At 34.9% G+C, this 27,645-nt stretch overlaps 1 protein-coding gene across 1 annotated transcript; it reads left to right on the forward strand.

Annotated features, from left to right (window-relative positions):
- The first annotated feature begins 5,431 nt into the window (after nucleotides 1-5,431).
- Ibsp (integrin binding sialoprotein) lies at nucleotides 5,432-12,405 on the forward strand. Its single transcript, XM_026379638.1, has 6 exons — nucleotides 5,432-5,485; nucleotides 5,578-5,628; nucleotides 5,720-5,797; nucleotides 9,338-9,403; nucleotides 11,144-11,308; nucleotides 11,869-12,405. Exons 1-6 carry the CDS (start codon nucleotides 5,432-5,434, stop codon nucleotides 12,403-12,405), a joined length of 951 nt encoding a protein of 316 aa, XP_026235423.1.
- Nucleotides 12,406-27,645: the final 15,240 nt, after the last annotated feature.

The following is a 27,645-nucleotide window of genomic DNA, read 5'->3' on the forward strand; positions in this document are numbered from 1 at the left end:
TGATCTGCTTCATGAGGAAGAGTATCATGCTAATGAGCACTACAAAGTGATGCTGGAACATCCTGATTACAGAAGTAAAATTAGCACTATTTCTTAGAAAGAATGTTCCAATTAGTAAACATGTATAAATCTTATCAACTTGGTAGTTACAGAGTATTTCTGGCTAAATAAGGTATCAAAAACAGAGTATCACAAAATGCTAGGAATTGAAAAGGTCTTAAGAGATTGTCTAAGTTAATCATTTCCTTTAAAAACCTGTTTTTAGGCTATTTGAGACATACAAAAGTGGAAAGAAGTATTATGAATCCTCATTAATCAATTGCCAATTCTACAATTTCTGACCAACCTTGTTTCATCATTATCTCCACTTCAGATAACTGTTTCATTTCTAAAAGATAAGAATTCTTTTTACAAACAAATAATAATAATATCATCACATCTAGAAAATTAATGGCAGATGCATAATGTCATAAAATAACTGATCATCAGCATTCAACATTTCTTCCAATTGCTTCTTAATTTCTTGCACTTGTCTCTGAAATCATACACACACACATACACACATGTACTGGGGATTGAACCCAAGGATTCTCTTCCACTGAGCTACACCCTCAGCCCTTTGTTATCATTATTATTATTTTAAATTTTGAGGCAGGGTCTCACTAAGTTGCCCAAACTTTCCATCCCCCTGTTTTAATCTCCCAATTTACTGGGATTACAGGTTTGCACAATTACTTCCATCTTTGAAGTCTTTTAAAATTTATAGTTTCCCTTTCCGTCTATTTTATTTTTCCTGTCATTTTATTGAAAAAAAAAAACAGGCAGTGTGTCTAACAATTTCCTATATTCTGGGTTTTTCTGAATGCATCCCAAAGGTGTCATTTTACTTGTTTTTTAATATCTGTATTTCTTATGATCTGGAAGATATAAAGGCTTGATCAAATTTAAGCTCAATTATTTGGCCAAAATGCTCTATGGGTGATGGAGGCATACAATGCCTGGTCACAATGGCAGCTGTGGCAATTTTTTGAATTTTGGTTAAAACATTCTCATTTTTTAAAGATGAGTTAAAATTCAAGTTTCCAATTGGTTAAGTGGTAGAAACAAGTTAGTGGGAGAGTCAAGAATAAAACTCTAGTCTTTTGATTCTCAGTCTCTGCTCCTTTCGTTATATCACTATATCACTGTCATCAAATGCTGGCTGAGTGACTATACCACAGCGGGTACTCCAGTAGGCATTTCGTAAGATTCAGTCCCACCAATCACAACATAATCCAAACCAGAAATCCACAAGTCATCCTAGGCTTCTCCACGTCTCCTAATTCTGTTAAGTCTTACTGATTTAATTTATATAATCTCTTTCTTATTTGTTTCCTCTTTTCCATGCCAGCACAACTGACTGAGTTCAAACCTTTATCACTGCTTTCCTGGACCAGTACATAGCCTTTTCAACTCTGATATAGCCTCTCCTGTGTAACATGCTTGCTTTCTTCAACCCCCTTTGCCTTATCATCAAAAGAGTTTGGAAACTGCAAATATGAATATGTAATTTTCTGCTTTAACCCTTTGGTGTTTCAGTTTCCAGGATGGAGGCCATCCTACTCAGTATAACCTACAGTTCTCTCTATCATCTGACTTTGCCTATCTAACCAATCTTCTGTCACTACTTCCACTCACTATGTTTCAGCCTTATTGAATTACTGAAATTATCTGAATGTGTCAGCAAGGATATGTCGTGATTGTACATATCCTTAGAAAGACTTAGCATTGATCTTTGGGTTACCCCATTCACTAGCAGTGCAATCCAAGGTATACTTACCATCACCTGGCCTCACTTATCTCACCTATATAATGGGAATAATCTCATAGAATTGTTTTCTTTGGGTGAGGAATAAGTGAAAGAGTGCAAAGGAAGACCTAGCACATAAGCACTAGATAACCATGAAATGGTGGTATTACATGCTCATATCCTTTGAGTCCTCCCCACGAACCCCTCCTTTTCCCTTTTGATAACCTAATATATTCCCATTCTCATTTAAGGACTGTGCCCAATTACTCTACGGTCAGAATTAAACTCCTGTACTTAGTATCCCTGAGCCTTGTAGATATTTTAGTTCTGAATCTTATGTATGTTTTTCTCCCTACAAAACTGTAAAAATTTTTAAAGATAAGAACCAGATTTTTTTTTTTTTAATTTGACTTGCTATGTCCTATGACACAGGCTGGATCAATGGAGAGCACAATAATTCCAGGACTGGTCAGTTGAACTAAATTTATGGGGTTGTGTTGAATTGAAAGGGCCTATCTGACTTTTGTTTTTAGGACTCTATACTTTCCAAATAACTTTGCTGAAATACTTTCTTTGGATAAGCCATCCAAAGAATACAACGGGGTGAATGGCATAAATTTAACTTAACGATAACATTAATTAATTTTTGTTTTCTCTAATATTATGAAGTAGACTAAATAAAACTTCCAGTTGTGGATGTAGGAGAAATAAATGATTAATTAAACAGAACATGCAAACTACTAAGCTAGATTTTCTTTTGCAAACTAAAAAAAAATGTACTTTGATCTATCAAGCCATTTATTGTGAATTCAGTTTTCATAAACAATTTCAATAACAACAAATCACTCCATACTGATAGGAAAAGACATTAAATATGAAGCCCAGAAAATAAAATGAGGTGACTTAATTTGCATGACAGGAAGTGGCTACCTAAAAGGATGATTTAAAAAAGTTTATTTACAAAAGATTAAAATGACCCTCAAAAGTTCTCACTTTATACTCAGCAGTGTTTTAGCAAAGCCACTGTATCTTATAAAGTCTGACTGATTTAATTGCATCAATTTTAATTTATGAGTCACTGAAGTATATTCCAGGAAGAAATATAAAATAATTCATATTAAAATATTATTGTCCATTAAATCCTTTCCCTTGTTCTTTTTAGGTTACTTTTCTTTTTTAGTTAATGCAGGATTGCATGTGTTGTTAGTAAGTTTTCCTTTATTTCAACATAGTGAAAACTTGTGTCATCATGAAATCTTTAAATGGTTAAAAGCTTGTGCTATTTATTTTAATTCAAATCCAGTGTATTATTATATATATTCGGAACTCAAGCTATTCATCTTCATCTTAACCTTCAATTAAATTCCACAATGCAAACCTCTTGGCACTAGACCCACGTTTCATGTTTATTCAACTGAGCCTGTGTCTTAAAAATGTGTTGAAGTTTCGGGGTTTTCTGGTGAGAATCCACATTCTGACATCACCTTGGCTATGACAGTGATTGGCTGTTGAAAGGCAAAGAAGGGTTTAAAGCCAGCAGGAGCAAGAGAATAAGTGAGTGAGAGAACAGAGGGAACCCTCAATCTGTGCCACTCACTCTCCTCACTCCAGGACTGCCAAAGGGTAAGATTTAATATGACACTTTAATTATCTTACAATCAGACACTCCATAGTTACAGCTATGGACTTGGCTTTGAATTCTTATTTAACTGTGGATCCTATTGCATTGTGTAGAATGGCTGTGTGATTTACTAATATTGTTTACTATTAAACAGGGATCTCCAATTTTAGATTCTTTCCAAAAGGCTAAGCTTGCTACACTGAGTAAGTATATAATAAGCTCTTAATATTATGAATATGAACTAGAAAATTATGCTTCTTACTATATCATAGATAACTGTTTTCTCATTTTGATGTATTCTAATTCAAATACTATTTGCAAATATGCCTTGATACATGCAGATTTTTTTCATGAATTATATACTGGGTCATTACTGTAATTATACATAATATATTTTCAATATGTTATATATTAGTTTTTAAAGAGTTAACATCCTATAGAACTATGGAAAATATATAGTACTAGAAAATAAATAATTGAGTAATTTATGCTCTTCCCAATAAAAACTTATAATTAAATTCTCAAAACTCTCTTTTAAGAACATTTGAGTTGCTGAGTTATTAGTTATCCCTATAAAACTCTTTGCTTTCAATGAATCACAAAGTAAATCAAATGAGATTTATGTAGGCAGCCAATTGCTGACTACATGAATCATTTGGTTATTTTTAAAGTATTATTATCCTTGCCATGTTTTTTTTTCTGGTTATTTTATATGTTGCTATGAGAAATTGATGTACTCACAACTCTTTCTAAGTTCAGTGTATTCAAGCTTTCAGTTTCTTAAAATAGGATAGTAATTTTCACAGAGCTGCAAAACAACAATCTTGTTTGCTGGTTGGCTCCACCATGGGCCACAAAAATCAAAGCATTATTCTAAACATTGTAGTAGCCACAAAAGCTTCTTGATCAGGTGGGCTGTAAAGAAGAGTATAGGCATTAAATTCAAAAGTCCACTCTGCCTCAGAGTGTTAGTCAGCATCCACAGCAGCTTCTCCAGGCCTCAAACCTTACTCTGTGTAATGTTTATTGTAATGTCAGATAATCAATGTGGTAGCAATGAATTTTGAGTGATAAGGTCAAAATAAGAAATTGATCTGCAGGGTTTTGTACATTTTAAATGTTACTTGAATTCCAAAGTGTGTTTACAGGGAAATTTCCATGATCACTACATATTGTTTCTAAAATGTTGCCAAATTGTCACTATGGATGAGATAGCTCTATCACTTAAATATATATATGAAAATACAAATTAGCAGGTATTAGTAGACTTTACGCTGTTTATTCAACCTCTAAATGATAGAATTTTCAAATAGAATGTAATTAAAATAGGATAAGATTTCACTATCTCCTTATATATATGAGGAATCATTGAGGGACTGGGGATCTTTGCATACCTTCAATATCCAGGTCTGTTCAGGAACTATTTCCATTTGAAGAGTTGCATCTAATTTGTTTCATGGAATTAAAACCTTACCCCTGCCCATCAGCCATGACCTGGAGAAACCTTGATCCATTCTATTTTCAGTCTCCCATACTAGCACATGAAAACTTAAAAGGAACCAGAGAACAATCTAATTAGAGGAAAAGGGCCCCTGATATTCCAAGATGAGACTCTGAAGAACTTTTCTCATAGATTTATCTTTAGGCATGGCTTGTTGGGTGCTGCATGCTATGAGAATAGTATTTCATATATTATGGATAATTTTTTTCTGTCCTACATGTATACACACACACAAACACACACACATACACACACACACATACACACACTATATTTCTGCATTATTTTTTTTGCAGTGTTGGGGATCAAACCCAGGGGTTGGGTATGCTAGACAAGCACCTTATTGCTGAGCTACATCCCTAAGTTTCTAGAAACTTGGGTTTAATTGTTCCAATTGATAATCATACAGAAATGAGAGAAAATCAATACTTCATCTTTGAGTATGAGTAAAAAAGTTATGCAGTTAGTGTTTATGTTTATTAACCACATTGCTTCATTAATTCCAGAAGTAATTGCCAAAATGAAGACTGCTTTAATTTTACTCAGCCTTTTGGGAATGGCCTGTGCTTTATCAGTAAGTTATTTATTAAAAACGTGTATCTTTTTCAAGTTTGTCTTTTCATGTATAATAAAGGGAATGTAATAATTAAATGTTCTTTTAAACAGATGAAAAATTTGCATCGAAGGATCAAATTAGAAGATTCTGAAGAAAATGGGGTAATTAACTTAAATATACATCCTCAATCTACACTTACTGTAGATTTATTGCACACTAAATGTAAATATAATATTTATTTTGTTTGTGCAGGTCTTTAAGTTCAGGCCACGATATTACCTTTACAAACACGCCTACTTTTATCCCCCTCTAAAACGATTTCCAGTTCAGGTAAGTATATGAGTTAATTTTCATTTTCATCCCTTGTAATTTAAAGGGGATCAAATTTAATATTTTAACACCTCAATTCGACTCTCAATGAAAGTAAGCCATTTACTACAGAAAGTTTATTTTTTAACATAATAAAGCTTAACTCCAAGCCTTCTTTTGAAGTGTAGATATGCACACACAGAGTAAAGTCATTTGGGCCCATTTCAGATTGGCACAATAAAACAAACACCTTGGCACATTGATTTAAGGCATTTTGTCTAACATGCTGACAAAAATGGATAATTTTATCAATCATTGACCATTAAGCCAGTGGTAATTTCACTAATTGTCATTATAGTTGATTCAATATGCAATATAATTGCTTTATAGCTCATAATTAAGTCAATTGGTAGAGAAAAACTTGACTTGATGAACAGCAAAGGCCTTAAAAAATATCTTGATAATCATTGGTAATTGCTGCAGACTTTCTGAATGTTTAACCTGTGGAGGTGACCAGGATCATATATCGTACTTTGGAGCATGATTATAATGGAAGTGTTTGCCTGAGAACTGCAGAGGAAAGAGAGAAATTCATGAAGTGCAGTAAAAACCTTGTGAGACAAACAAAATATCCCTAAAATTTGTAAACAAAAATGAAAAATAAATAAAACTAAAAATAAGGGTTTCCATTTTAGCTGGGTTACCTGTGAAAGGGCCTTTGAAAACTGGTGGGTGTGGTGTTGATTTTAATATGCAACAAACCACAATTGCACTATTTTTATTACTATGCAGTTTGGGTTCAGAGCACCAATTTTGTGCCATTTAACCCAAGACTCCTGGGATACTAACAGCAGTTAGGATGCTAAAACGATGGGTCAGCACAGTGGCTTGGCATTGCATCTTACCATGTGTTGGGTTAACCCATCTCCAACTCATACAATGGTAGGAAATGATCATCTTAAAATATTTCTAGCACCATCATAATTATGTGGAATTTGTGTGGCCACAGAAATATGAACATAAATGATACAAGAGTTGTGGGTTTTCAGAATTGTCTTCCATTCTTTGGTTCACCTCAGGCCCAGAAACAAACAGTGCCCATTTGGAAGTTTATTCTCTTTCTGAAACTAAATAAAGACAATAAATTCAAGTTTTTGACTAGTTCCTCAACTTTTCTGAAGTATCTGATAGTTAGATATATGTGTTCTTACCTGGATATTTTTATAGATATAGTTGTGTGGTCAAACTCAAATGTCCATAGGGAAATGATATTGGAGAAAGTTACAGTTTTCATTCTTGATAGATCCCAAACTATAGATCTTAACATATAAATTTTTCTCAAATTATATGCAGATAGGTCTGGCTCATCTATTGTAGAACTGTAAGACAACTGCTTCAAAATAAACAATATATTTCTCACTCTGTCTGACCTAGTATTTATGACTTATTCTAATTAGTTTGTTTTCATTTAAGTATATTAAGGTAGGTAGGCATTTAATGTAAAAAATTATTACCCTAGAATGCACTAACCTGTATTGGCTTTGAAATTCAGGTTTATTCAAATAAATACGTGTTGATATGCAATCATTTCTAAAATACCAACTTACATGAAATATATCATTTAGATTACAAAACCATCTGAAGTGTATTATAGCTTACATAATTGCCAGGCTGTATTTACAGAAGTATAAATAAGCTTCCTATTCTAAGCTGCTTCAATTGAAAAAAATATTTTTATTATTCAAATGGTATTTGATTAATGTGTGAACTTTTAGGTGGCAAGAAGCTCATTTCATTTTTATCGGATTCAGCTAAGATGGAAGTATTGTAGGTTTTCAGAATTCTTTCATTAAAGATGACTTTCATATACCTGTATATCTTTCACATATCTATGTAAATACATGAAACACTTCTGAAAGAATCAGTAGGACCTAGTGACAAATTAGAAATGAGGCATAAATGAAAGAAAAGGAAAAAAGCAAATGTCAAAGCTTCAAGGCACTCCAAATAGCTTTTAAGTTGTTCTCACTGCAGACACTAATTGAAGAGTGATTGATGTTAAGGTAGGGAGAAAGCTAGAGGCAAGAAAGCCTGTAAAATGGCTGAAACACTCAAACTGAGAAAAACAGCTCTTATTGTGTAAATATACTGTCCTCTATATTTAATTTAACTAAATAGAAATAGTTTCAATAAATAATAAACTGTATTCGCTATCTGGGCTGGGAAAGGCACAACCTTTAAGGTCATGGCAGTGGAAGGGCAGGTCTAATTATTCTCTTATCCACCTGAAGTTATTCTTGACTCAGAGGGACAAGCATTCGTTTCCTTGGATGGATGAATGGCTGTCTGAAGAATGAGGTCAACAGGAACAGCCCTAAGTGGGACAAGGACATGAGTGTTTTCTGTCATCTGATTTCTAACCAGACGTGAGAGGTCCTTCTGCCACCATATTCTAAGTTCAGGATATTTAACTGAGTCATCAGAATCAAAGATAGAATTTTTAGGGCAGGAAATGACAGAATCTGAAGCCAGGTATTCTTGTGATATCTGGTGCCAGTAAAGGTACCTATAGAAAGGAAGAAAATACAGTTGGGGTTATCTTTGGTTGAAAAGTGGAAAATCTCCTCTACTACTTTGAAGGTTCTGACAACAAACATTTAGATTTAGATTTCCTCTCAAAAGATAGTCAAGTTTGGGATTGGATATGTTTCAGTGTTAGGATAACTGGGTAAGGCCCCTGAGTTGGTCCCCAATATCACACATAATACACACTGAAGTGCAACTCATTAACTTGTATTTTTATATATAGAATCCTTGGTTTAATTTAACCTAATTTAATATTAAGGTTATTAGAGGGATGGCACTCAATGAGTAAATGAGTAAATTTTTCTCTTATATTTTTATCTCCCATATATAACTTTATTTAAAAAAATTAAAAATTAGCTTTAGATTGTGTAGATTTAATATTTAAAATCAAACTATAATTTAAATTCACCAAGAGAGCTCATCATTTAAGAGAATCATTTAATAACAACTTATATTTTATAAAAGCGAATTATCATTTCATTTATATTTTTTTAAAAATTACAATCTTAGTCCAAAATCTTCCTTAATAGATTGGGGGAAGTTATAGATTTTGGAGGCTTCTGACTCTTTTTTAATAAAGTTTTAAAAATTGGGACTAATAATTCCTTCATTCTTTCAGAATTAGACAATTCAATGATTTGTTGTTACAGTTTTTATATACAACATATTTTGACATATTGTCAATGCTTTGAGGATTGAAAATGGGGTATTTCACATCTTTTTTTTATTCCACATCTTGATCATTATAAATGCCTCTTTGTTTTTAGCCTTATTTTATTTCTAATTCAATATCCTAATATCTTTCTCACAAGCATATGAAACCTGTTCTAAGTAAATAAACCAATCAGGCTGGTAATACTAATCAGTTTATGTAACTATGTATGTGTGTTTTATTTTATTTCAATCAGTAGAAAATTTTAATTGCTGTGAATATATTTGTAAACACATTATATATATACAATCTATACATTTTAGGGAAGTAGTGACTCTTCTGAAGAAAATGGAGATGGTGATAGTTCAGATGAGGAGGAGGAAGAGGAGGTAAGAAATTTTTCAATCTTTTCACAAAACATCAGGCAACACACACACACACACACACAAAAAAAAAAAAACAAATAGAAAACTAGTCTACTGTAATCCAGACTTAGCAAATAGCCATCACCACTTTACCAACTGCCGACATCTCCTATTTTGGACAAGTGAAATGTTATTTAATTAGCACCAACTAAAATAACCTGTTTAAAACACTGTTGCAGTTTGGGGTTAAAGCTACCTCTAAGTGGTACACAAAAACAAAATTGTCTCCATTTTCAGTGAAAAAGTATAAAATCTGTTAAAAAGAAACAGAAGTTAGTATTTACATTCAGGTGAATAAAAAAAAGCATGATGGTTCATGACAAGTAAATAATTCTACGCTCAGTGCAATGTTTGTTTTAAGGAATAAACTTCAGAAATTCAGTTTCCTAGTTGTGTGGCATGTAAAAGCCAATTCTTTAAGAGTGGTATTGTGACTCATCTGCCTTTCATAATGTACAGAATAGGATTCTTTTTTAAATGGAATTTCACATTTTTTCCCTAGTAACAAAATTCATGTTCTTATGGAAATGAAAATAATCAAGATGAACAAATACCTTCCTATATAGTTCTATGAATTAGTGTAGACCATGGCTAAAATTCATCTACATGCCTTGGAAATTGTGGCATCATATTTATAACAGAAACTAAGGAAACATACAAATTAGGCTGCACTTTCCTGGATAGTCAATTATAGTTGTCCAGGAGTTTGGGAACCTTCTAAATTCAGGGATTCTTAGGTGGCTTTTATGAATAGACAATGACTGTCAAAAATAGATCTTGTATAAGTGCCGAAGACAAAATGGTGTGGGAACTTGAAAAGGTGCAAATCATTAGTTTGGTTTTAGTTTTTTAAGTAACATTCCCTGTACCATAATTACACTAATAGCTTGAAAGTAGAGTTTACAGGAATGCCAAAGCAGTACCAGGAAAATACTACCTACTAAATCCCACAAAATTTTGCCTTGAGTTCCACAAGCAATCTTTATAAGAACTGAGCTAGCGTTATGCATTTAACTTCATTTACTTGATGTTCAGTGATTGTAAAACTACCTTTACACTAGACTTCTCAGATTACACACATTTTAGCAGTGATTCTTCATTTGTTGTGCTGATGGTTGAGGACAGAGAAAGAAAGATTAGGTGTCCTTTGGGGGTCTGATGAACCCATGCACAGTCAACATTTTGTCAACCACCTCTGAATATTTGTGATCCTTCCAGATCTTATCCACCAAACCATCTTGACTCGATGGCCCTTAGACTAGAATAAGGCTTGGGTGAAGACCTATGCTGTGCCTTCTTTTGTATCTCCTCATACTACCATAGTTTCATAAATATATGGTGCCCAGTAAATATTTGATAGTTTAGATTTGAAACTTAAGAGGAATAAGTGCTCTGAAGATCATTCTTTAAAAGTAATAATGGAAAAGTGTGTGAATAAATATAACTGGGATCTTCCATCCTGAAGAGAATGGAAAATGCTTTTTTGCTCATTTCTTACCTAAAATTTCATCAGCAATTTAGGTTAAATATAGCCCCCAGGAATTATATTCACATGAGGAAAGAGGAAAGTACTTGGGCACATGTTCTCTCACATGAGAGAGAGGTGGGGTGGAGAGGGAGAAAGAGAGGGAGGAAGAGAGAGAGGGAGTGCAAGCGCTATCTTCCAGCTACAATAATTATTCTAACTATGAATATTTTCACTAGGAGACTTCCAATGAAGAAGAAAATAATGAAGATTCTAATGGAAATGAAGATGAGGAATCTGAGGCTGAGAACACCACACTTTCTGCTACAACACCTGACTATGGGGAAGAGGTTACACCTGGAACAGGGAACATGGGCTTAGCTGCAATCCAGCTTCCAAAGAAGGTAATAATTCTTCCCAATTGTTAAGTCTGCTATTATGTTTTTGCTGCAATCTAAGGTAAGCCCAACACTACACACACAATGTTTTATACTATCTTTGTTCACTCACCGAAGAATCAAGGACAAATAAAATTTCCTTTTGTACAAATAAGGAAAGATCTTCTCCCAGGCAAATTCTGCTGGTGTTATTACACTGCTCCTTTTACATTATAAAGAAAGATTAAGGATAAGCATCAAAAAATGGATAAAAATCCTGAGAGGTGCCATTGAATTTCAGAGGAGGGTATTCCAAGACAGAGAAAGTGAATAGCAAAGCTTTTGGAAATATCTCCCCAAGAGAAGGCCTGTCAGGAACATTTTGTCCTTATGAAACCATCACAAAGCTACTTATTTTGAATTTTTAAAGTCCCCTCCAATTCTTTTTGTAAGTTAAATTGGCCTCAATTAAAAAATGTCATCTGTTCCAAGGCTGTCAGAACAGAATATTGTGTTGGATGAAGGCATGGACTTACCTTTAAAATTTTTACAGCTATATTTGGATTCTTTCAAACCTTTCCTTTCAGGTTGGCGATATAGGAAACAAAGCTACAAAGAAGAAGGAAAGTGATGAAGAAGAGGAGGAAGAAGAAGAAAATGAAGAAAACGAAGCAGAAGTGGATGAAAATGAGCAGGGCATAAATGGAACCAGCACCAACAGCACAGAGGTAGAAAATGGCAACGGCAGCAGTGGGGGAGACAACAGGGAAGAGGAAGGTGGGCAAGAAAGTGTCACCAGGGCCAATGTCAGAGGAACCACACAGCAGAACAATGGCGGCTACAAGACAACAACACCTCAAAATGGTGGGTTTCAACCCACAACCCCACCACCGGAGGTCTATGTGACCACCTCCCCGCCATTTGGAAGAACCACCACTGTTGAATATGAGGGGGAGTACGAGCAAATGGGCACCAATGAATATGGCCATGACTATGAAGTCTATGACAATGAGAATGGTGAGCCTCGTGGGGACACCTACAGAGCCTACGAGGATGAGTACAGCTACTATAAGGGGCAGGGTTACGGTGGCTATGATAGTCAGAATTACTATTACCATCAGTGAAGGCTCAGCCTGGGATGAATTCATCCATTTTCGTTCTGCATCTGGCTGCCATTTTTAAAGTTCAACTCAGGACGGTGCTATATAACAAATGGGCATCTTACAATGTGGAATGGTAATACAGTTCCAAAGTGATTTTCTGTAATTGCTTCTGTGAGGAATGGGTTTCTTGTTGCTTTTCTCTGATGTTACTGAAAGGTTGTTGTAAATCAAAGCCATTTATCAAGCAGTACACCAATCCCTGAGATGGAATTAGATGGAATGTTTTGAGGATGTAGCCCTATATATACTGTTTGTAACCTGTTTGCACTATTGCTAACTGCCTAAATATATTCTTTGTACAAGAAGTGCTTCTAAGAAGGGATCCATTGAGATTAACGGCACTGTATTCAATAAATGTGTAGTTCTTAATCACACTACCTAACACTGTATATTAACTTCAAATATCATTCTCATGTACTTTTTATGTGATCTATATGTATATTCTATGAGTTCTATCACAAATAAAATGCAATCCTTAAAGTATGTTGTAATAAAGAAGAAAAATGAGGGATTCAGAATGCATAAAGATTAAATAAGGAACAATTCAGCTAAAGGAGGAAAGTTTATTTCCAAAATGGTTTAAAACTAGAAGGAACTGTAAACATTTGAATAAATTGGCATAACTAAAATTTTACCATGCTTGTGGGCAGGGTCAGCGATAGGCATTAGGTTAATGAATGACTTTTCTTAGGGTTGCCAGATTTAACAAATATAGAATGTCTAGTTAAATTTGAACAATAAACAGATAAACAATGAATAATTTTTAGTATGAGTATGTCCTGCAAATATTTAGCCTCTGTGAAATATTTGGGATATACTTAAACTAAAAAAATGATCCACTATCTAATATTCAACTTTGGATATCTTGTGTTTTTTTCTGGCAACCTTAACCTTGCACTATTTGATTTTATCTGGGATAGGAGGTGGATAGGGAAAAATTTTTAAACACATGGACACAGACACAGACACACACACACACACATAGCTGATGTACAAAGGCTTAGCATTAATTTACACCTTTAACATAAGCCTGAAAGCAAATTTCAAATGTGTGTAGTAAAAAAAAAAATAGTCAGAAGAAGTAAAAAGAACAATAATTAATTCACCTTTAATTTATTCAATACAAGATGTAAGGACATCTATAGAGTCCAGACAGTGTTTAGACATTGAAACAACACACACACACACACACGCACGCACGCACGCACATAAATAAATAAAGAACCTTATCCTCAGAATGATTTCTGTTTGATAGCTACCAGTGTTAATGTGTTATATGCATCACCTACTCATTGCCTCTAACATTATTTTAAGAAATATGAGGCATTTGGAAGAGTTGGAAGAATAGTCAGTACATAAGCATCATTATTCTACCTTTCACTTAGACTACGAGTGGTTAATGCTTTGCCACCTCTGTGTTCTGCATTCTTTGTGCCTCATTGTGTGTGGTTTGTGCGTACACATCTTTGCCAAACCATCAAAGAAGAGGTTGCAGATGTTATGATGCTTTATCCCTAAATACTTCAGAATTTGATGTAAGAACAAAGAATTCTCCAACATAGCCACAATACCAGTTTCATTCTCATTCTCAAGAAATTTAACATAGACACATATATGTACTATAAATTTAGCTAGACATTCAAATTTAACTACACATTCTATATTTATTATATTTGTTATTATATATATATACACACACATATATGGAGATTTATACTATATAAATCCAAATTTAACTAGATAGCCTGTATTTATATTTGTTAAATCTGGCAACTCTGACAATATATATTCATATATAAAATATATATACTTAGGTACACACATATATGATACTATATATAATACTTATATAATTATATATTGTAATAGAATGCATTATGGTAATTATAAAATATATCATGATTACATATGATATATTTTTTTAAAGAGAGACAGAATTTTTTAAATATTTATTTTTTAGTTTTCAGTGGACACAACATCTTTATTTTTTTATTTTTATGTGGTGCTGAGGATCGAACCCAGTGCCCCGCGTATGCCAGGGGAGCGCGCTAACGCTTGAGCCACATCCCCAGCCCATGATATATTTTATTATACATCATTATAAAATTATATATGATATCACTATATTATGTATTATATATTATACAATAATATATGAATATAATATAATCATTTAACCAAATATAATATTTACATAAAATTATATATAATATTATTTTAGATTATATATTATTATGTCATCTAATTATATACCACAATTATATTATATATTTTATAATAATTATAATATATATTTTATATTATTATATGTAATATATCATAATGATATCTGATGCCGTATATCATATACTATTACATAATATGTACTATATAAACATCATATAGTATGTGATAATATGTAATATTATATATTAGATTATATTCATGCATTTTTTTGATGCTAGGGATTGAACTCGGCCACTTCACCACTGAGATACATCCCCAGTCATTTTTAATTTTTATTTTCAGACAGGGCCTAAGTTGCTGAAAGTCTTGCTAAGTTGCTGAGACTAACCTCGACTTGCAGTCCTTTTGCGTCCATCTCCTGAGTTTCTGGGATTATAGGTGTGCACCACCACAACTGTCAATATTTTAAAATATGCATGCCTATTCAAAATTTTCCAATTACCCCAATACTGCCTCCTATTATAAACTCATCTAATTTTCACAAAACTCTATCAGGTAGGTATTATTATCATAACCAATTTTACTGATGAAAAGACTGGGACACAAAGAGATCACATGCAGTCAAGCTAGGGTTAAACAGAGGCAGACTGGCTTGGCACCTCCTGTGTTCTGTACCGCCATGCAATGCACATTTGTATGTATTCATCAGCAATGGATGAGCAGGAAATCACTAATGATGAGAACATTACTGGAAAATGTGCTTTGTCTTACATCACAATTTTCTCAAAAATCAACCATATTTTATGACATGAATCCTAAAGGACATTTTCATATCTAGGATCTTCTCCAGTTTTTGGTGTATCTTTCTGTACAGGAAGCTTGTTATAGTGTATCTGCTCTGGAATCAGATGGGCTTGAATAATGGTCTTATCAACAGTAAATGAATTTCCTTCTCTAGTCTTTATTCCCTCATCTCCTATCTGAGGATGGTCTTCAGTGGACTATTCTTCAGGTCTGACCCGTCATGAGGAACTCAGCATCAGCACACGGGTCCTTTTTTCCCCCTCTCCCTGTCCTTGCTCCCTCTTAACAGTTAGGTATATTGTAATAAAATCATCCAGGAATTAAAAGAATGTTTTTGGAAATTGAAGAACTCTTTTTTTCTTGCCCTAGTATATCTTTTTAGAGTGAAAGTTTGTGATGAGATTGAGGGCTTGGGACCAGTGTGATCAATACTATTTGTTAGATTACATATCTTATCATCCTTAGCTATCTCAATATATCATGGAATCATCAAGTCAGATTGGGAAAGATCTTTAAACTTTATGAAGTGTATTTACTTTTTAATATTCAGAAGTTATTCATTTTACATTGTAAAAGCTGTCAAGTTCTTTGTTTCTTTTGTAGCTTTTGGCCCATAGAATGTGGGTTTCCTCTCTTTACTACCTAAAGGATTTGAGCAAGCTCATTTCCGTCCTCAAGTGCAGAATGCTTCCCTCTGAGACTTCAAGTATCTAGGAGTCTCCAATAATCTGGTAAGTTTTTTGAGGAAAACTGATACATTACACACTTGGAATGACCAACAGTAGCAGAGGAGATTTCCATGCCTTCGCCAGTACAAGTTGGTAATCAGTGAGGCCCATGGACACTAGTCACTCAGGGCCTAGATGAAGGCAACATAAAGTTCCTAAGGAAGAAAAGGATGGGCTATCAAGGGCTGTGATGTGACCCACCTTCATGGATTCCAGCTTTGACCTTTTTGTTGGTTTTCTCAGCCAAATTACAGAATACCTGCAGTATGGCAGCCCTGCTCCCATTGAAATATTTTTTCCTACCTATGACCCTAGATTTTAATTTCAACCTCCTTCTGCTTTCCTAGCTAACTAGCCTCCTGGCCTCATCCCCTTTGACCTTCTCTCACAATAGCTCTATTTCCTGTTTTCTCTGATAATATTTCTTGATGGTCCAGCTGGGAGAAACCAGATGAGAATTCCAATTATTAGAGTAGAAAGAGAAATGATTGTATTCTGCCCAGGAAATAATCCTTCTTCCTTTGAGAATGAATCAAATGATTCCTTTAAATGGAGAAAAGATAAATTAAAACAATCCATGCTCATATTTGGAGGGAACATGAAATCCAATATTTGTATCCTGCTATTCATAGAAAATTCTTTTGTGATTGTTCAAACAGAAGCCATTCTGCAGCTGTGGCAGAGTCCTAGGTACATATAAATATCCATTCTCCATTCTTCCTCTCTCATAATAATAATAGAATATTCCCTGTCTTTTAAAGAGCTGGGCATGTGGCTTTCACTTTCCTGGATAATTAGATATAAATATTTTTATTTAAGCTTTGTGCATATATACTTGTGAGGCATGCATGTATACATGTTAGCCTCGCTGACTGCCCACTTGTACTGGTGTAATGAAAATTTTCTCTGCTACTGTTGGTTACTTCAACTGCATGCATTACCAGTTTTCTCCTAAAAACCTACCAGATTATTGGTTGGTCTCTGAAGAGAAAGACTATTCCCCTTTCCCTCACCCCAATTTCCCTATCCTACTGGCTGGAATTCAACCATGATGGAGAGCCACCTATGACGGTGTACATGAAGGCAGTAGTTTAGGATAGCAGGTGACAAGCTGGAGAATAGTCTGACTTCAAGGAGTGCCACATCTGCCCTGTATACCAATGTATAAAAATGAACTTCTATCTTCTTTAAGTCACTATTATTGTAGGTCTCTGTTAGTTATAAACAACTTGTGTTCTAACTCAGAAGTGCTCTAATTGCAGTCCTCAGATCAGCAGCATTGGCATCATCTGAAAACTTGTTAGAAATGCAAATTCTGGAGCTCCAGTCAAGACCCAGAGGTGGCCAGTAGTTCCAATGCCCTTCCAGGTGATAACCACTGTTTTTACTGATGTAATAGCTACTGCTTATTATACCCTTACCACATGTTTTTGCTATTTCTAGCATTTTACATATGTTGCCTCATTCACAGCTCTATTATTAAAAGTCGACTGTTTTCCAGGCAAGGGAAGGAAATAACAGAGATATTCCATTTTCTTTAAATGATCCAGTTGGAAAGTGGAAGAGAAGAGACTGACCCAGGATTCACACTCTGGAAACACCTCAGAGTTTCTTTATACAGAAAGGTCAGCCTGTTAAAACAGGTGAACTTACCCCCAACTTTTGGTCTGCCGTGTACCTTGGGATAAGCTGACCCATTTAGCATTAGGTGAGACATGTTAATCTGGCTCTCACTTTGCACCAAGGATCCTCTAACTGGGTCCTGGGCATGATGTTCTATTGGTTGTTCTAGAACTTTATAGCTCAAAGACTACTATCCATCCCTGGTAACTACTGATACTATTCCACCTGTATCTATTCATGGGGCCTGCAAGAGGATCTTCCTGTGACGTTGGTCTCCTCTACTAGAACCTCTACTTTGACATCTATGTTGATGTCCTTGATTTCACTGATCACCCATTTATTCAGATACAAGTTCTGGTCTAAAATATTCCATTAATAATTGCGTGTGTACCTGAATATGAATGGGTAAGGGCTTCTCAGATGTTAAAATTGAGTCTCTAAAAAGTCTCTTTTGCATTTTTAGTGCTCCTTTAAACAAGTTTACTACCCATTCTTCTCTAGAATTTTTACTGGTAGCAGAATCTATCATTACTTTACTTATATAATCCTCTACACATCCCAGAGTGCAGGTTAGGAGTCTCCATAATCTCCTGCACCTCTCAGCCCAAGAACATGAGAACATAACACTTTAAGAGTAATCCTTAACCTATAAGAAATGGCGGTTGGTGGATATATTCCATCCTCTTACTCCTCAGGGGGATGGCTGAGTGTGTCAGTGTGTTACAGAGCCTTTAGACATGCTAAATGAGTCCCTATTGTTCAGAGTGGAGATCAGCTTCTTGTTAACTTCCTTCCCTTCCTGCCTGCCTCACTGCTCCATGCCCTGGAATCACTCACCAAATCAATCGCTTAGGTACAGCTACTGAGTTTCAAGCTGAAATTGAAAAATAAATTCCTTCTCTCTCTCTCTCTCTCTCTCTCTCTCTCTCTCTCTCTCTCTCTCTCTCGGGTGTGTGTGTGTGTGTGTGTGTGTGTGTGTGTGTGTGTAAGAGAAGAGATCGTGTCCTTACAACATGGTTATATACTCAAGGTGGGAATGTCTGCACCTGTTTCTTCTGGCCGTATTTATCCACTTACATAAACACATTAAGTACCTTCCTGCCCTTCCACTAGTACTCCCCACCAGAAAAAGAAAAAGGTGGATGTTTAGACTTAACTTCCAAAATTTCAAAACCAATAACAACTTATTTTAAAAATTGAGGTAAATATAGTTTGAATTTATGTCTTTTGCATAGATTTTTGAAACTAGATTAAGAAAAGAAGATGGATAAAAATATTTTTGTTCCATTATTGTCATTGTTGTTTTGTGGAAATGAAAGTTCTGAAATATACTTTGGTTTTTTGATTTTTAATTTTTTAAAACACATTCTATTTTTTTATTATTCTTAATTAATACATACAAATGGCACGTGGGGTAGAGTGTGAGAGTTCAACACCTGCATACTATATGTACTGATCAAATAGGGTAATTGGAATTTCCACCTTATTATTTCTGTGGAGCCTTCTCTCAAGAGCCTCTGTTCTAGTTTTTCATAAAATATATAACAGGCTATTGTGAACTATCGTTACCCCACCATGCTATGGAACACTAGAACTGCTACTGTGTTTTGGTAATCATTATCCAATCTCCCTCCATTTTCTCTTCCCTCCATCCCTGTTTTAGTGAGCTTTTTTGCTATTGCAACTAAAAGATCTGACCAGAACAATTGTAGAGGAAAAAAGGTTTATTCAGTCGCTCACGGTTTTAGAGGTCTTAGTCCATAGAATGACAGCTCTATTCCTCAGGGCTCAAGGTGAAGCAGAACATCATGGTGGAAGAGTGTGGCAGAGGGAATCAGCTCACATGTTGATCAGAAAGCAGAGAGACAGACTCCACTCCCCAGATACAAATATATATACTCCATAGCCATGCCTCCAATGAACCACTTCCTCCAGCCACACCACACCTGCCGCCAGTTACCACTCAGTTAATCACATCAGGGATCAATTCACTGATTAGATTAAGCCCAATCATTTCTCCTCTAAGCCTACTTGCATTGTCTTACACGTGAGCTTTTGGAGGACACCACATCTAAACCATAACAACCCTCCTCAGAATCTAGTAATCAGTTCTATATTCAGATCAACTTTTTTCAGCTTCCACATGAGAGAACAGGCAATGTTTGTCTTTCTTTTGGGGGCTTATTTTATTAATATTATATTCTCCAATTACATTTTGATGTGAATGACAGGATTTCATTGTTTATGACTGAATAATATTCCATTGTGTTTATATATCACATTTTCTTTATCCATTTATCCCTCAATGGACACCTAGACTGATTCCATATCCTAGGTATTATGAATAGTGCTACAACAAACCTGAGAGTGTAAGTATCTCTTTGATATGTTGATTTCATTTCCTTTGGATATTTACCCCAAAGTGGAAAGCTGGATTAAACAGTAGATCTATTTTTTTTTGAGGAACCTTCATATTGTTCTCTATAATGGTTGTTTTAATTTATATTTCCACCAATGATGCATAAGAGTTCCCTTTTCTTCACCAACACTTGTTATTGTCTTTTCCATAATAGTCATTCTGAGGTGAGATGATCTCTCATTGTGCTTTTGATTCACTTTTCCCTGATATGTAATAATTATGAGCATTGTTTTCACATTTATTGGTCATTTGTATTTCTTCTTGGAAGAAGTATTTCTTTTCAGATCATGTGCCTATTTTTTAATTGGACTATTCATTTTTATTGAGTTTTTGAGTTCCTTATATATTCTAGATATTAATCCTGTTTCAGATGAATATTTTCCAAGTATTTTCTTCCATTCTGAAGTTCTCTTTTTGCTCTGTTGGTTGTTTCCTCTATTGTGCAGAAGACTCTCTGTTTGATCTAGTCTCATTTGTCTACCTTTGCTTTTGTTGCCTGTGCTTTTGGAACACTTAAAAAAATCCTCATGTGACTGCCTGACCTTCTAATGGTTGTACCTTCTTATTTCTATCCCAAAGGGAACTGGAGACCCACAGTCTCACAGGGGATGTTCATGCAAAGGGAGAGAGAGGTAACATGATAGTACAATCCTTTAGGGAGTGACCCACTTGGAGAGATAAAAGACCCCTGAGCATCATTGTGCTGTAGAGGCACTTCACACATACAAAAAAGGCAGCAGAAGACCACTGACTACAGCAGCCACCAATGGCCAACTCAGTCCTTACCCGATGCCTAGCAAGTTAGCCCAGCCAATTACCAACCCTCAATTCTAATGTGGGCCAAACAGGGAGTTTTGACTTTAAAAACCTCAACTCCTTTTCTTCCCAGAGTCTTACCTTCCAAAGTCTGCTCTCCCTGATGAAAAGAATTTCTTTCATAGCAGGAGAACTTCTACTCATCACTCAGTCCTTAGTCTCAGACTGGTTTTGTTTATATATTTACATTTTTTAATTTGTTCTAATTAGTTATATATGACAGCAGAATGCATTTTTAAATTAGTAGGAAACCTGATCACCTGACTCTGCAAGATTTCCAGTATAACTCTGTTAGTTTGGGGGTAACTTGTATATTTAGGGTTGATTTCATAATTATCCACCTCTACTTGAATGTGAACTAAAAGGCCTTTCCCCTTGTCAAGCAGTCAAGAGGTCCTTGAGCAGCAGTGTGGTTGAGGACAGGGCCATGGCATGTGACTGCAGCTATTAGATTCACACACCACACTTCCATAAATTCCTCCAGTAGGGAGACAATGAGCTCAAAAAGAGTTGAAGTTTATTATTCATGCAGAGCACAGGCAGGATCAGCACACTGTCATTTCCCCACATCCCTTGTCCCACAGGTGACACTGAACCAGAGGGGACAGTTAACAGATGACACAGATGGTAGGTCATTCTATTCTACCCATTGTCAAGTGGATGGACTTGCACAGAAAGCTGTGGTTGAACTCTAAGACGGTAAGATCAAAAGTCCTGTGTTCAACTGAAACTGAAGAGGTGGATGAGAAATGGCCTTGCAGTCATCTCCCATAAGATAGGCAGGTGGAGGAGAAGCCACCTGTTGTGTCTTTGCCAGGCTGCTTGTTGCTTCTTGAGAAACCGCAGGGCATCTTGACAAGACTCAGGTTGCACTACAGTCAAATCCTGCCACATGTGCAATCCATGTAGATGTGGTCTGTGGAGAGTCAAGCCAGATTGTCAGGAAGCTGCAGCAGAGCTGCTCCCCTATATGTCTCTTTCAGATCCCCAAATTTGGGAAGCTTTGATTGTCCTGGACATTAAAGGAGACTGGCCACATAGGGGAATGCAGACAGGCTAAGTCAAATCTTGAATCATGAGAGAATGTAACTTTCACAATATGACCCATGACATTTTTTTCAGGACATCCTCAGGCCACCTTATGATGCTAAATAGGCCACACTGTGGGAAAGGATGGTCTGGGGGTATTAATGTGGTCACAGGGTAACTGCTTCTCAAAGATGACTCTACCCCTCTCCCTGTATTCTCCCTATATCCTTCCCCCTCATTTCAAGTCCCTCTTATCTTCTTCAACATAATGCCTCAATCAATATCCTCCCCAGATGGCAGCCTGGGTGATCCAGATTTAATATGTGGGGATCATGAATGTCCCTGCTCCTTTTTGGATCATACATTTATTATGCTGACTATGTTGATTTTTTGGGCCATTCTTCCTTCTCTTAACAAAGGTTTACTTTTGGAAAAGTAGAGCTTTGGCTTTCAAAATTATTGCTTCTGATGTGGGCTTCGAGAATATTCCAGCAATAAATAAATGTTGAATTTCTTTCCATTTATACTCTTTCTATTAAACAACAAAACAAAACAAACAAAACACCCAATCCTTCTTCCAGCAAAGTGAATCTCTGACTGAATAAGAGAACAAACCATGGTAGTATGAAAAAGAAAAGTGAACACATTCTCTTTTGTAAAGGAAAATCTGAAGTCAAGAAATATGAGTCTCACTTAAAAAAAAAACAGCTTTAATTAAAAGTAAACAGTGAAACAATCATTTAGATCTTTTGTTTATCCAAGTGCAGTGCTGTATATTTTTACTCTTAGATCTTTAAAATGCTCATCAGGGTAGAAACTCATTAACTTGATTTGTTGTTTGGAGAATAAAAGTTCCTATGTAAATTAAATTTTATTATATTCTTTTCTTTCTCAAGAGGCTTCTCTCCTTAATTTTATGACTCCCAAGATCCAAGAAGATAAGACCTTCATCAACATGTATAGAATTTGCATTATCCCATTTTAAAATACAAATTCAAACCTCAATATTTTATTTGAGGGTCAACAAACTTTCTCTGTAAAGAAAAATTTGACAAACTTTTTTGTAAAGGACCAGATAGTAAATATTGTTGATTTTGCAGGCTATAGGCTCTCTGTTCTCTGTCAAAATTACTCAGCTCTGTCACTGTACTGAAAGCATCCATAGACAATGAACAGATGGGCACAACTGTATTCTAATAAAACTTTATTTGCAAAAACAGGTGATTTGGCCCACGGGCTGTAGTTTATTGATCCTCCTTTTTTAGATGATTGCATAAAACCAGTCATAAACTATAAAGAATTGATTATTCAAAAAAAACCAAAACTCTTGTTAATCACTTAGAATGTAAATAAATTGGACAAATGCATTTTATTCTTCTTTCTTTCTTTTTAACTTGAGGCTTTGTTCATTGTTCTTCATTGTTTTAGAACTCAGTACAATTTCTGGTGTTTTTAATAGAAATCTGTGTATTATCTTCTTTCTGCAGTTGTTTTATACAATGCTTTGACATTTCCTGGACCTAAACACAGCAAGATATATTATCTTTGATGAATAATATTCAAATAAATATACATATATTTATTTAAAACAGAGAGTGGGAGAGGAGAGAGAGGGAGGGAGGGGAGCTCTGTCACAACTATCCTTTGAAATTCTGTAATAAGATTATTAGGTATATCTCACTACTTACTCAGCTGAAGAAAAGCTTGCTCTTGATACTAGCTGTGGGAGAGTCATGTAAAATCAACAGCACAACAAGAACAATTATTCATGTTGTAGAAATGAACTCTCATCAGACACAGCATACCAAACATTGTTAAGAATAGTTTACAGTGAATGCTCAATACCTGTGTTGCTCATAGGAATGTGTTGGGCACACTCCATTCTGCAAAAGTTGCTGCAGCATCATCTTCCATTCTACAAGCTATTGTGCAATGTGATTTTGTCACTTTCCATCAGGGTGTGGAGCCCATTTCTGTACCTTTTTCATTCTGACTGCTTTGACCAACATTCTGAGAGTGTCTCCACAGCAGATGGAGCCCACAGAAATGTCCTGGCAATCTCTGCTTTCTGCTTTTGAGACCTGGGACTCACAAAGTAGAAAAAGAGAATTTCCTAATAAAGAACAGAATAATGAAAAGTAATTAGTATGGAACATAAATCCAGCTAATGAGTTTTCAGTCCATTGAATATTTTATGTCCTGAGCCATTATGTGGGAAGTCCAGCCATTCTGCTGGAGAGAGTAGTCATATGCAAAAACACAGAGGCGCCATCTTGGATATACAGCTGGGCCAAGTTTTCAGATGACTCCTCACCATACCTCTCTAAGAGATCCCAACGGAGAATTTCATAGAGTAGCCATGCCAATTCATATAACCTGGAGAGAAAATAACAATTTGGTGTTTCTAACTACTAAATTTTGAGGTGATATGCTAAATAGCAATAAATAACTGATTAGCACAGGAACTGACAAGCATAGAGAAAAACCTGAGTTCATGAGAATTAAGAAAGTAATGAAAGGAAATCTAAAATAAAATGGCAGAATGCAACTAAACATGAAGTAAAAAGTTAAAAATTGAGGAGACTAGATATGCACTAATTTAGTAAGAAAGTATTAATATGTGTCCAATACAATGAATAACTCACTGGTAAATGTGTTCTGTCTCTTGTGGAGAAGATTCTTGGTCCTGAAAAAGAAAACGCAACCTCTGAAAAATACTATTTTGAGAATAAGAGATATTTTCCCCTTGAGGTCACACAACAAAGTCTTGCAGTCACTTCCAGCAATGTCACCATGTTCTGAAGGAAAAGGCTGGTATCATTATAATTGCATTTTAACTACATCCTCTAAATTACATTTTAAGGTGTAACAAAACTTCTTTCTAATATAAAAATAAAGGCAAATTATATTGACATATCCTCTCTACTAGTAATAGCCAATGGGTAAACAAGTAGCCTTAGAGTTTCCTGCTGTTCTGTGACCCTCCACAGTTCTGGATCTAGTTGAAATTTTTATGTATTTCTAAGAGAAAAAAAGTAATAACTAAAATTAAAAACTAATTTTGGGGTAAATGAGAAAGTTGGTAGTAGGTGATGTTTTAGAAAAAGTGACCTTTTTCTATCTTGGAGTGATACTCATGAATGAATATATTTAAAACATGATGTGAGATTAGATAAAATTTTGTTAATTTTACATAACTCTGGTCTTTATCCTTGGTTATTGAATCGCAAAACTCTTCATTACACAAAATCATTTAGTACATTTGTTTTTTTGAGTTTTGAAGTTTGAACTTAACAAGGGGAAAGTTTCAAGGGGCCAAAAGCTAAATCTTCATTTCACAGAAATTTAGCAAATGATTACTCTTCTAACTTTTTTCTGCAATGTCTTCTCTGCAAACTTCTAGCCAAAATAGGGTCTTGCTTTTTTTTTTTTTTTTTTTTTTTTTGCCTTTGTCAATTATAGGTTCTAAATTTAAGCCTCAAGTTTAATTCTTTTTAGCTTTGAATTCATTTTAGCTTTGAGAGCATGTATATTTAGCTCCTGCCTGTATATTACTTGGTAGGACTAGAAGCTAAGTCAGTTTTTTTTTTCTCTCTTAAAATTCTATGAATTTTTCTCTTCCTGGAACACATGTTCTTCTAGATCAGAATTAGATATTTCCCATCACTTAATTGAAGGGGAAATATTCCCCCTCACACTCATACTCAATTTTTTTTGAAATAAAGGGACACACATTTGAGATATATCTGAAAACAGCTTTAAGATTCTAGCAATGAAAAACCCACAAATATTTTAGAAGGCTATATCAGATATGAAGCAAAAGCCAGGTGGCTGCTCTTTACCCTGGATCATTCAAAATATAAAAGTAATGTTACAAAAATGAAAAAGATTAAGACAACATGATCTGTCAATTGTTTTAGAAATTGCTAAATTATTCATTGGTCTTACGGAATACTTGAAGCTCAAGATGAACACTCTTGTGCTTTCACATCTGTCTACTATTTATATAACTATATTTCTGTTCAGTCTCAAAGTTGACTGAACATTCTCATTTGTTGTGTTTCTTTCCTTGGCTTTGATTTTCGTGTTAGCTTTTTCCCTTATCACCTGAATCTTTAGCACTTTGGTGAAATCATAGGCACAAATATTTATTATGTCTAGAGAAATAGACCACCCCACCATGTTCTCTTATACATCAGCCATATTATTTCTCTCAATATTTTACTGACTTTACTCTTACATTAAGTACTTTATGGAAGAAGACATGTAATCAACAGAGGACAGAAAGGAGATATGGAAGACATATCCATCACCTGAATACCCGATTATTATTAATGATGGGAAGAGTGGGTGGGATGCGTAGTTATCTATCCTTTAATTATACAAGTGGGCACTGGGCTAACTAAGCACCTTGTAGAGCTGGTTAATTTAATATTTATGCTGTATAGTACGATGGTTTTAAAGCTTTGTTTTGGCATCAAATTGCCTGGTTGCAATTTCTGTCTTTTCTTCTTGCTGAGTATGTGACCCTAAGAAAGTCGCTTAAGATAATTTTGTCTCATTGCTAAAGTAAGTATAATAACAATAATACCTACATCACAAAGTTGTTATGAGGGTAAAATGAATTAATGTAAAAACACAGAGAACAATGCTTGCATCATAGTACTAATGAAAATTTAGCTCATTTATGATCCCTATATTTAGTTGGAGAAATTGAGGCAAAGTTCAATTTAGTTAAGAAATTTACCACATGAACACTTAGTAAAATCAGGATTTGAACTCAGATCTGTTTGAGTTTGGCTTCAAAATTCCTAGAATTAAATGCCTTCATTTTGAATGGTAGTATTCAAATATTCTAAAATTCAAGGTTGGATCATTGTGGCCCCAGGTCAATAGCTCAAACTCTAGCCTTGGCAGGTGTTTGAAAAAGCAGCCCAGGACACTCATAAGATGCAGAATTTGGTATGGCAGAAAAGTGGGATTTGACCTTAACTACAAAAGGTATCCTTTTCTAAGCCTAAAGCACCCAAGGTCTATTTTTGTTGCTGTTTTTTTTTTGTTTTTTTTTTTTTTTTTTTTGTCTATTTGGTGAGCTGGGAGAAATTGGAGCTTATACTTAAATCTCATATGTCATCTATAATTTTAAAAATGCATTTAACTATAGATAGTTCTTATCACAAACTATAGGTTAAATAATTTTCACACAATTTTTCATACATATTTTCACATATAATTTCAATGTAAAAACCCCATGGGTTGTTATATTTTTAGACTGAATGGAACCCCCTTAACTATCACAATTATGAATTTGGCAGCCAGTGCGGACAATAGAGATGAATAGGCAATAACCATGAATGGCTTACTCTAATATGGGTCTGCTACTTGTTTCATTAAGAAATTCAGTACTCTTGGGCTAGGGTTATAATTCAGTGGTAGGGCACCTGTTTAGCAAGAGCAAGGCCCTGAATTTGATCCCTAATACTGCCAAATAAAAAGAAATCCTTAAATTGACCATTATATAACATTCATGAACAATTCTAAACTCACAATATTTCCTTCAAAACTATCTTCTCTGCATATTTTCCCAGATCAGTATAAAGCAACTTAATTCTTCTA

The sequence above is a fragment of the Urocitellus parryii genome, chromosome 10 (assembly GCF_045843805.1).
Source record: "Urocitellus parryii isolate mUroPar1 chromosome 10, mUroPar1.hap1, whole genome shotgun sequence".
NCBI classification, from domain to species: domain Eukaryota; kingdom Metazoa; phylum Chordata; class Mammalia; order Rodentia; family Sciuridae; genus Urocitellus; species Urocitellus parryii.